This window comes from Phyllobates terribilis, unplaced genomic scaffold, assembly GCF_046119375.1.
Source record: "Phyllobates terribilis strain yellow unplaced genomic scaffold, ASM4611937v1 Scaffold_4__5_contigs__length_816908805, whole genome shotgun sequence".
In the NCBI taxonomy this organism is placed as follows: Eukaryota; Metazoa; Chordata; class Amphibia; order Anura; family Dendrobatidae; genus Phyllobates; species Phyllobates terribilis.
This window is the reverse complement of record NW_027362764.1, coordinates 403,988,520-404,000,743: the sequence shown is the minus strand read 5'-3', so window position 1 is coordinate 404,000,743 and position 12,224 is coordinate 403,988,520. Positions and strand designations below refer to the sequence as shown.

At 43.9% G+C, this 12,224-nt stretch overlaps 1 protein-coding gene across 5 annotated transcripts in view; it reads right to left on the bottom strand.

Moving 5' to 3' along the window:
* The window catches only part of LOC141265444 (uncharacterized), a 234,960-nt gene that overhangs the window by 70,962 nt on the left and 151,774 nt on the right, over window positions 1-12,224 (bottom strand). Inside the window, exons 1-2 of one of the 5 annotated variants that reach the window (XM_073678559.1) lie at window positions 3,094-3,228; window positions 572-640 (exon numbers count right to left, since the gene is read on the bottom strand). The exons of 1 other annotated variant lie outside the window; for it this stretch is intronic. In XM_073678559.1, coding sequence (XP_073534660.1) covers window positions 572-625 — 54 coding nt within the window. In that variant the 5' untranslated portion in view covers window positions 626-640; window positions 3,094-3,228. Of the gene's footprint in view, window positions 1-571; window positions 641-3,089; window positions 3,392-12,224 lie in introns of those variants that run through there. 3 more of the 5 variants (XM_073678558.1, XM_073678557.1, XM_073678561.1) reach the window with 3 other exon arrangements.

The following is a 12,224-nucleotide window of genomic DNA, read 5'->3' as shown; positions in this document are numbered from 1 at the left end:
CCGCGGCCGGACCAATCAGCGACGCGGGATTTCCTGGACAGAAGGACAGACAAGACGATTATATATATTAGATAAGGCACACTATCTACAAAAAGTGCATTATGTGATTTCAACCAAGCTCCACAATCACTGGTGATTTAAGTGTTCATGGAAAAAAAAGTTTTCACATTGACTCAGTCTCTCTTCTTTATATGATATTTTGGAGAAGTGAGCTTGTATTGTCTATATGGTGAATGCAGCTATCAATTTAAATATCACACCTATAAATTGTGCTATAAATGAATTTTAAAGTAATTTAAATAAAAGGCATTTGCTTACAATTAGTATCCCTCTAGATTTGTATTTTAAAATAGGATGTGGAATAACAACTGAAACACCACTGTGAAAAGAAGTCCCTAGGTAATACCGGTAACTCTTCCTAAAAGACTTGTATCTAGATAACAGCAAGAATGCTGCAAACTGCGACCATCGACCCACTGAAGAATCCCATTATAAACCAAAGGATTAATCAGGATAAATTCTAACAGACCAAGATGCTAATGTTAACACAGACTTAGTGCATTTTGAATACCTTTGATACATTATTCATTAGTGGATCATATTGCATCTCTTCTAAGCGATTCATTTTTATAGTTCAGGCCTAGGAAAAAAAAATATAACCATAAAAAAATCTAAAAGGCTCTGGACATGATAATGACGCCATTCAGAGACAATTCCTAAACTTATAGGAAGAAACAATTTTCACATAAGAGTCATAAATATGATTTGGATCTGCAAAGGCCAAAAGCAAGCCATTACACAGTTGAAGAGTCGATGTCTGGATATATTCCCACAACAGTATTTTTCACCCGTGTGCTGTCCATTCTAAATTGGAACAGCACACAGATATATAAAAGTTTTCCGGAACTATTCAGATACATTGATCCTCTTAAAGGGGCTGTCCACTGCTTGGACAACCCTTTTTTTGATCGAATAATAAAGCCTATACACCCTTCCCATGCATGCACCGTTTCCGCGGTGTCAACACTCACGGTCCTGAATCTCCCGTGCTGCTGTTGTGACATGTGATTCCTTCGCCCAATCAGAGCTGGCGTCACTGTCCCAACCTTAGGACAAATAGAATATGAAAAGGAAGTCCAGGATGTAGCTGATCTCATGGAAGCCCCGGGGAAAGCGGGTGCTGACCCCAGCATGGGAGGTGAGTACAGGCTTTATTATTTTATGGGGGCCAAGCTAGGGGTATGATCAGGGGTTTCCCAAGTAGCGGACAACTTTTTTAACGTAGCCATGTGGATCCAGACCATTAAACGTAAAACTCAACCATACAAGTCTGCGTCTCCAATCAAAATCTGCTTTTTAAAGATGTGTTTTTTTTGTGGACACAAATTTAGGACACAGTCATGTGAATATACCCTTAGCAAGCATCCACGAGCCACATAAATACATGCTGCGTAATTCCTCTAGGGATGAGCGGACCCATAGAAGTTTGGGTTCCGGTACCCAACCCCAATTTTATTCCAATGTTCTGTTCAGGTACTAGAACTGTACCCAAACTTGAAGCAGAACCCGTAACCCATTGAAAACAATGGGGACCCTAACTTTTGAGCTGGAAAATTTTCTCTTTCTTTCCCCCAGAACTCATAGAATCATAGAATGGTAGAGTTGGAAGGGACCTCCTGGGTCATCTGGTCCAACCCCCTGCTCAAAGCAGGATTCACTAAATCATCTCAGACAGATGTCTGTCCAGCCTCTGTTTGCAACAGACTTCCGGGAGAAGTTCATGTTCAGCATTTAACACCGGACACTAACGCTATGTGCGAACGATCAGGAATTGCTTGCGGAAATTTCTGCAGCATTTCTACACCTCTTGGCAGCAAATACGCTGCGGAAAATCCGCAGCGTTTTTGATGCCTTTTCATGCATTTTTTGTGCGTTTTTACCATGCGTTTTTCCATTGCATCGTATTGGAAAAATGCACAAAGAATGGACATGCTGCTTCTTTTTCTGCACATGAAATTCAGTTAGGAAAAATCCTGATTATGTGCACAGATCTTACAAAATGTCATAGGAAATCAAGCGATAAGGTTTGCAATGCGTTTTTGGCCCATTTCTGCGCGGGGAAAAAAAATGCACACAAACGTACCGTGTGCACATAGCCTAACTGTACGATACAAACCCTAGACTTAACCTCGGCTTGCTCATCTCTACTTATAATTCCATGATGGATTCTTTCTAGAATTCATTCTCTACAGTATAACATCGCTGTACAGCCACCGAATTATAAAATTATTATATACGGTTGCATTCCCACAAATCCCATTGGATGCACACAGAAACACAGGGTGAACATACAAGCTCCTTGCAGATGTTGTCCTTGGTGGGATTTGAACCGAGGACCCCAGCACTGCGAGACATTTCTGATGAAGGCATACATCAGCAAGAACAAGTTCAGTCCAAAATCTGACATGCCAGATCCTTAACGGATGCGACAATCATCTGTGGGAGCCCCCATACATATCAGATTCTCGGCTGAATCACCATGCTGAAGTTGGTTTCTTATTCGTCAGTTGCATATTCGGCAATTTCTTTTTTTCTGTATTTTACAGGTGAGCCAGTTTTACACCTTTTGTAGCTGCTTTTATGCGTATTCACATCAGGGCACCTCGCTGCATTGTATTTTATTATTGTAAGTTTTTACTTTTGTTGTTAAACCTGTAAAAAAACAAACAGAAAAAAAGGAAACTATAGAATAAGAAACCAACTTGAGGATCGTGGCTGAATCCGTCATCATCAGCAAGCTTTGCCAACGTTAGTCTAATGTGTATGGGGGGCTTTAGGATAGGTCATCAATAGCTCGTGATCAGAGAACCCCTTTATCATGCTGATTCCTATGCTTCTCTATATACACTGCTGTATGGGGGACACACAAGTGATCGCCAGGAGCAGTGTGCCATCACAGCACTGTCAGCAATATAATAACATGGACAGACAAGAAAGAAAAACTAAGCTTCCCAAGCGCCTGAGACGCTGCAGCCATCACTGAGCCTGCACAGTGTAATGGCCACATATCACAATGTCCGCTGACACACCTACCACACCCGCTCCGGCGGCGGCTGCTCTGCTCCCTGCTTTCCGGGATATGCACCAGCTCAGTAGCTGAGGCCGAGAGTTCCCAGAAGGCAACAATACATCCTGACTGTAATGCCATAAAGTGCGCGACCAGAGCACATACGCATGCGCAGGTTTCCAGCACTGGTTGTCGCTGGACGGCTGAGTGCTGCGGGGTAGAGCGCTGCTTCAGTGTGGTGTCCCTGGGGATTTGTTCTCTGCTGTCACGGTTGCGTCTAGGTCGGAAGTGATCTTTTGTGCTCCTCATTTTAACAACTCCACTGTAGACGCTTCACTGCTGAGGAGACTAGATCGGAGTGAGGTCCTCAAAAAATCCCCTCCGCTGTAGACAGTTCAGCACTACCACCACTAGATGGAGCCCATTCCAGGATCCTCATACTCACTGCGTCTAGTCGCCTCTTCTGTCCTTTTGATTATTGTTTTTTTTAATGCTTTTTTTATGGAATTGCTCATGTTTTTAATGAAGCAAACATCACAGATTAGACATGATTTTTTTACACTCATATATTTTATGTAGTTGGGCAAAAAAAAAAAATCGTGATTAATAAAAATAAAATTTTTATTGTCGCTTTTTGTAATATAATCAATTACACTCATAGCTGATTGTTCAGTTTTGCCACAATGTGATTTTCTTTCTGTTTGCCCACCAGTCCTGTCCACGGCACAGACATTCTGAAGAGTGGGCGGAGCTCCGCAGGGAGAGGCGTAAAAGAGCGCCCCCGACTGTCACCATAATGTACAACACAGAAGTGACAAATTATTACAGGAATGTCCGGGGTCACTGGAGAACACTGCTGGTAATGTATATATACATATACACAGGAATGTCCGGGGTCACTGGAGAACACTGCTGGTAATGTATATATACACAGGAATGTCCGGGGTCACTGGAGAACACTGCTGGTAATATATATATACATATATATAGGAATGTCCGGGGTCACTGGAGGACACTGCTGGTAATGTATATATACATATACACAGGAATGTCCGGGGTCACTGGAGAACACTGCTGGTAATGTATATATACATATATACAGGAATGTCCGGGGTCACTGGAGAACACTGCTGGTAATATATATATACATATATACAGGAATGTCCGGGGTAACTGGAGAACACTGCTGGTAATGTATATATACATATATACAGGAATGTCCGGGGTCACTGGAGAACACTGCTGGTAATGTATATATACATATATACAGGAATGTCCGGGGTCACTGGAGAACACTGCTGGTAATGTATATATACATATATACTGGAATGTCCGGGGTAACTGGGGAACACTGCTGGTAATGTATATATACATATATACAAAGGAATGTCCGGGGTCACTGGAGAACACTGCTGGTTATGTATATATACATATATACAGGAATGTCCGGGGTCACTGGAGAACACTGCTGGTAATGTATATATACATATATACAGGAATGTCCGGGGTCACTGGAGAACACTGCTGGTAATATATATATACATATATACAGGAATGTCCGGGGTCACTGGAGAACACTGCTGGTAATATATATATACATATTTACAGGAATGTCCGGGGTAACTGGAGAACACTGCTGGTAATATATATATACATATATACAGGAATGTCCGGGGTCACTGGAGAACACTGCTGGTAATATATATATACATATATACAGGAATGTCCGGGGTCACTGGAGAACACTGCTGGTAATATATATATACATATTTACAGGAATGTCCGGGGTCACTGGAGAACACTGCTGGTAATATATATATACATATATACAGGAATGTCCGGGGTCACTGGAGAACACTGCTGGTGATATATATATACATATATACAGGAATGTCCGGGGTCACTGGAGAACACTGCTGGTAATGTATATATACATATATACAGGAATGTCCGGGGTCACTGGAGAACACTGCTGGTAATATATATATACATATATACTGGAATGTCCGGGGTAACTGGGGAACACTGCTGGTAATATATATATACATATATACTGGAATGTCCGGGGTCACTGGGGAACACTGCTGGTAATGTATATATACATATATACAGGAATGTCCGGGGTCACTGGAGAACACTGCTGGTAATGTATATATACATATATACAGGAATGTCCGGGGTCACTGGAGATATATATATATATATATATATACTGTATATATTACCAGCAGTGTTCTCCAGTGACCCCAGACATTCCTGTATATATATATATTTATTACCAGCAGTGTTCTCCAGTGACCCTGGACATTCCTGTATATATGTATATATACATTACCAGCAGTGTTCTCCAGTGACCCCGGACATTCCTGTATATATGTATATATATATTACCAGCAGTGTTCACCAGTGACCCTGGACATTCCTGTATATATGTATATATATATTACCAGCAGTGTTCTCCAGTGACCCCGGACATTCCTGTATATATGTATATACAGTACAGACCAAAAGTTTGGACACACCTTCTCATTTAAAGATTTTTCTGTATTTTCATGACTTTGAAAATTGTACATTCACACTGAAGGCATCAAAATTATGAATTAGCACATGTGGAATTATATACTTAACAAAAAAGTGTGAAACAACTGAAAATATGTCTTATATTTTAGGTTCTTCAAAGTAGCCACCTTTTGCTTTGATGACTGCTTTGCACACTCTTGGCTTTCTCTTGATGAGCATCAAGTGGTAGTCACCGGAAATGGTTTTCACTTCACAGGTGTGCCCTGTCAGGTTTAATAAGTGGGATTTCTTGCCTTATAAATGGATTGGGACCATCAGTTGTGTTGTGCAGAAGTCTGGTGGATACACAGCTGATAGTCCTACTGAATAGACTTAGAATTTGTATTATGGCAAGAAAAAAGCAGCTAAGTAAAGAAAAACGAGTGGCCGTCATTACTTTAAGAAATGAAGGTCAGTCAGTGCAAAAAATTGGGAAAACTTTGAAAGTGTGCCCAAGTGCAGTTGCAAAAACCATCAAGCGCTACAAAGAAACTGGCTCACATGAGGACGCCCCAGGAAAGGAAGACCAAGAGTCACCTCTGCTTCTGAGGATAAGTTTATCCGAGTCACCAGCCTCAGAAATCGCAGGTTAACAGCAGCTCAGATTAGAGACCAGGTCAATGCCACGCAGAGTTCTAGCAGCAGACACATCTCTTCAACAACTGTTAAGAGGAGACTTTGTGCTGCAGGCCTTCATGGTAAAAATAGCTGCTAGGAAACCACTGCTAAGGACAGGAAACAAGCAGAAGAGACTTGTTTGGGCTAAAGAACACAAGGAATAGACATTAGACCAGTGGAAATCTGTGCTTTGGTCTGATGAGTCCAAATTTGAGTTCTTTGGTTCCAACCACCGTGTCTTTGTGCGACGAAGAAAAGGTGAACGGATGGACTATACATGCCTGGTTCCCACCGTGAAGCATGGAAGAGGAGGTGTGATGGTGTAGGGGTGCTTTGCTGGTGACACTGTTGGGGATTTATTCAAAATTGAAGGCATACTGAACCAGCATGGCTACCACATCATCTTGCAGCGGCATGCTACTCCATCCAGTTTGCGTTTAGTTGGACCATCATTTATTTTTCAACAGGACAATGACCCCAAACACACCTCCAGGCTGTGTAAGGGCTATTTAACAAAGAAGGAGAGTGATGGGGTGCTACGCCAGATGACCTGGCCTCCACAGTCACCAGACCTGAACCCAATCGAGATGGTTTGGGGTGAGTTGGACTGCAGAGTGAAGGCAAAAGGACCAACAAGTGCTAAGCATCTCTGGGAACTCCTTCAAGATTGTTGGAAGACCATTTCCGGTGACTACCTCTTGAAGCTCATCAAGAGAATGCCAAGAGTGTGCAAAGCAGTCATCAAAGCAAAGGGTGGCTACTTTGAAGAACCTAGAATATAAAACATATTTTCAGTTGTTTCACACTTTTTTGTTAAGTATATAATTCCACATGTGTTAATTCATAGTTTTGATGCCTTCAGTGTGAATATACAATTTTCATAGTCATGAAAATACAGAAAAATCTTTAAATGAGGAGGTGTGTCCAAACTTTTGGTCTGTACTGTATATATGACTCACCCCCTGGGCCAGTGCTGTAGTGCGGCGCGCGTGCGCGCGGGGGATACCCGGAGCCGGATCCGATGGGGGTAGTAGTCTTCGTGTGGCGGTGACCCGGTCCGCGCCCAGGGTGGTCAAACTAAGTGGCGGTTATTGGTATGATGGTATTAGTGTCCGACTACGCCACCCGTTGAATGCGGTTATGAAACCGCCGCTGCAGGGCAGACCGCTGAGGCCGGTGGTATAGGTGTGCAGCAATGTTGATATAACCCCCAACGGGAGAGGTATGGCCTCAGGGCAGCGGATGTGGATGATGTTGGGAGTGATGGTGTGGATGTCCCAGCACTAACGGTGCGACAAGGAAGCACGGAAACGCGAGGGTACAGTTCAGGGTCTTTACTGATGGTACAAGGCAAATTCCCCCGGGAGTACTGGCTAGTAGTTGGGGCCTGGTTAGTCTGCGAGTAAGCCGGAGTCCCCCTGGCCAGGTGGAGTTGTAGGCCTTCCCGTTAGTCTGTACCCTTCCTGGCTACCCTGCTTTCGGCGGTTACAAGTAGCCCACGTCCCTGGGTATACCGTGTGGTGCTCACCCGTATGGCTGGTGACCTGGGGCCTCCTGTTAGCCTCCGCTCCGGGATGGCGGTGCTGGTCCCTTCGTTGTGACTGAGCCTCCGGGCTTTTATGGCCAGAGGACCTGGAATCCCCTGCCGGATGGATTCTGCTGCTGGGTATATCTTAGTCCCCACAGCCTCGGACTCCTGTGTCCGGTTTTTGTACCTTCTCCCAGGGCGAGCTCTGCACAGCTCCAGCCCCTGGCGCTTCTCCTTGGCTCCTACAGAGCTCCTGATGTCTCTCTGTCCCTGTTTCTGCGTGTCCAGACCAGACTCCGTCTCTGTCTGGAACTCCTCTCTCTAACCCTGCCTCAGCCCCAGTTTATGTAGGGGAAGTTCTTCCCCTCCCAGGACTGGGCAGGAGGTGTGGCATGCTTAGGATTCCTGCCCAGGAGACCTCCCACCTGCTCACAGACGTAATATTGCTATTACTGTGGAAACCAGACCCCTGGGGTGCCACATATACATATATACAGGATTGTCCGGGGTCACTGGAGAACACTGATGGTAATGTATATATACATCTATATACAGGAATGTCCGGGGTCACTGGAGAACACTGCTGTTAATATATATATACATATATACAGGAATGTCCGGGGTCACTGGAGAACACTGCTGGTAATGTATATATACATATTTACAGGAATGTTCGGGGTCCCTGGAGAACACTGCTGGTAATGTATATATACATATATACAGGAATGTCCGGGGTCACTGGAGAACACTGCTGGTAATGTATATATACAGGAATGTCCGGGGTCACTGGAGAACACTGCTGGTAATGTATATATACATATATACAGGAATGTCCGGGGTCACTGGAGAACACTGCTGGTAATATATATATATTTATATACATACTGTATATACAGGAATGTCCGGGGTCACTGGAGAACACTGCTGGTAATATATATATATACATATATACAGGAATGTCCGGGGTCACTGGAGAACACTGCTGGTAATATATATATACATAAATACAGGAATGTCCGGGGTCACTGGTGAACACTGCTGGTAATATATATATATACTTATATACAGGAATGTCCGCGGTCACTGGTGAACACTGCTGGTAATATATATATACATATATACAGGAATGTCCGGGGTCACTGGAGAACACTGCTGGTAATGTATATATACATATTTACAGGAATGTTCGGGGTCCCTGGAGAACACTGCTGGTAATGTATATATACATATATACAGGAATGTCCGGGGTCACTGGAGAACACTGCTGGTAATGTGTATATACAGGAATGTCCGGGGTCACTGGAGAACACTGCTGGTAATGTATATATACATATATACAGGAATGTCCGGGGTCACTGGAGAACACTGCTGGTAATGTATATATACAGGAATGTCCGGGGTCACTGGAGAACACTGCTGGTAATGTATATATACATATTTACAGGAATGTTCGGGGTCCCTGGAGAACACTGCTGGTAATGTATATATACAGGAATGTCCGGGGTCACTGGAGAACACTGCTGGTAATGTATATATACAGGAATGTCCGGGGTCACTGGAGAACACTGCTGGTAATATATATATAATATATATATATATATATATATATATATATATATATATATATATATATATATATATACAGGAATGTTCGGGGTCACTGGAGAACACTGCTGGTAATGTATATATACATATATACAGGAATGTCCGGGGTCACTGGAGAACACTGTTGGTAATATATATATACATATATACAAGAATGTCCGGGGTCACTGGAGAACACTGCTGGTAATGTATATATACATATTTACAGGAATGTTCGGGGTCCCTGGAGAACACTGCTGGTAATGTATATATACATATATACAGGAATGTCCCGGGTCACTGGAGAACACTGCTGGTAATATATATATACAGGAATGTCCGGGGTCACTGGAGAACACTGCTGGAAACATATATATATATATATATATATATATATATATATATATATATATATATATATATATATATATATATATATATATATATATATATATATATATATACATATATACAGGAATGTTCGGGGTCACTGGAGAACACTGCTGGTAATATATATATATATATATATATACATATATACAGGAATGTCCGGGGTCACTGGAGAACACTGCTGGTAATATATATAAACAGTGCTGTCCAAACGTATTGGCACCCCTGCAATTCTGTCAGATAATACTCAGTTTCTTCCTGAAAATGATTGCAATCACAAATTCTTTGGTATTATTATCTTCATTTAATTTGTCTTCAATGAAAAAAAGAATTTTCCTAAAGCCAAATTGGATATAATTCCACACCAAACCTAAAAAAGGGGGTGGACAAAAGTATTGGCACAGTTTGAAAAATCATGTGATGCTTCTCTAATTCGTGTAACTAACAGCACCTGTAACTTACCTGTGGCACCTAACAGGTGTTGGCAATAACTAAATCACACTTGCAGCCAGTTAACATGGATTAAAGTTGACTCAACCTCTGTCCTGTGTCCTTGTGTGTACCACATTGAGCATGGAGAAAAGAAAGAAGACCAAAGAACTGTCTGAGGACTTGAGAAACCAAATTGTGAGGAAGCATGAGCAATCTCAAGGCTACAAGTCCGTCTCCAAAGACCTGAATGTTCCTGTGTCTTCCGTGCGCAGTGTCATCAAGAAGTTTAAAGCCCATGGCACTGTGGCTAACCTCCCTAGATGTGGATGGAAAAGAAAAATTGACAAGAGATTTCAACGCAAAATTGTGCGGATGGTGGATAAAGAACCTCGACCAACATCCAAACAAGTTCAAGCTGCCCTGCAGTCCGAGGGTACAACAGTGTCAACCCGTACTATCCGTCGGCGTCTGAGTGAAAAGGGACTGTATGGTAGGATACCCAGGAAGACCCCACTTCTTACCCCGAGACATAAAAAAGCCAGGCTGGAGTTTGCCAAAACTTACCTGAGAAAGCCTAAAACGTTTTGGAAGAATGTTCTTTGGTCAGATGAGACAAAAGTAGAGCTTTTTGGGAAAAAGCATCAACATAGAGTGTACAGGAAAAAAAAAGAGGCATTCAAAGAAAAGAACACGGTCCCTACAGTCAAACATGGCGGAGGTTCCCTGATGTTTTGGGGTTGCTTTGCTGCCTCTGGCACTGGACTGCTTGACCGTGTGCATGGCATTATGAAGTCTGAAGACTACCAACAAATTTTGCAGCATAATGTAGGGCCCAGTGTGAGAAAGCTGGGTCTCCCTCAGAGGTCATGGGTCTTCCAGCAGGACAATGACCCAAAACACACTTCCAAAAGAGAATAATACCAAAGAATTTGTGATTGCAATCATTTTCAGGAAGAAACTGAGTATTATCTGACAGAATTGCAGGGGTGCCAATACTTTTGGCCAGCACTGTATGACGCGCCCCCTTGACCGTGTGTGATTGGGGGAATACCCGGAACCGAGTCTTTGTGTAATACTGGGTGTTGTAGTCTCCGTGGCGGCGACTCGGTCCCATGGCTCAGGGTGGTCAAACCAGTGGCAGTCTATTTGTGTGGTTTTTATGATTAAATGTCCGACTACGCCACCCATGGATTGCGATCACAGAGAACCGCCGCTGCGGGCAGACCGCTGAAGCTGATGTTGTTTGCGCAGCAGGAGGTAGTATAACTCCCCACGGGAAGAGTATAGCAGCAGTAATGACTCAGAGTCCAGTGATGCAGTCCAGGGTCTTTACTCACAGTTTTACACTCCAAGACACTTCTGCAGATGATGGCTGCCCACGTCGTGCTGTGCTCACCATGTGAGGGGCTCGGCCTACTCCCAGGTACCTTTGGAGCACTTTCCAGGACCCCCTTCGTGTGTCCTTTCTCTGGCCTGTCGTACCCCACAATTGACCACGTTTCTGTCCAGCTGCCTCGGGCCTTGGCGGGCAAACGTATGTTCCGTTTCCCTGGGTCCTATGTGGTGCCTTCCTAACGGGTGTAGTGAGGGGCCGTGCATGTATAATGCCACGGCCTCCGGTTACTAGCTGAGGGTAGTTGCTCTCCTCCACTAGATGAGGGATCCGGTTCCCTTTTCTTGGCCTGACCCCCCTACTCTGGTAGCGGCGGGCGTGCGGTGGCGGCTGGCTGGTCCGCACCCCAGGGGTCCCTTCAGTCTTCTCTTAGAGCTTCCTCCATTCTTCTCCTCTCCGTTCCTCTCCTCCAGGACCAGGCCTTGAGACTTGGCCTGCCTGCGAAGCAGAGCCCATGCAGAGCCTCTGCTCCCTCTCACTTGCTACTACTTTCTCCTCTCTCTGCTTCTTCTGCCTTCTACTTTCTGCCCTGACTCTAAGATGGTGCCCACCATATATACTCCTCTATACAGTGCACCCGGGATCTACTCTCCCCACCCACACACTACCGGGTTCCCCCTTTCTAGGTGTTCCCTCCCCCAACTCCAGCCAGG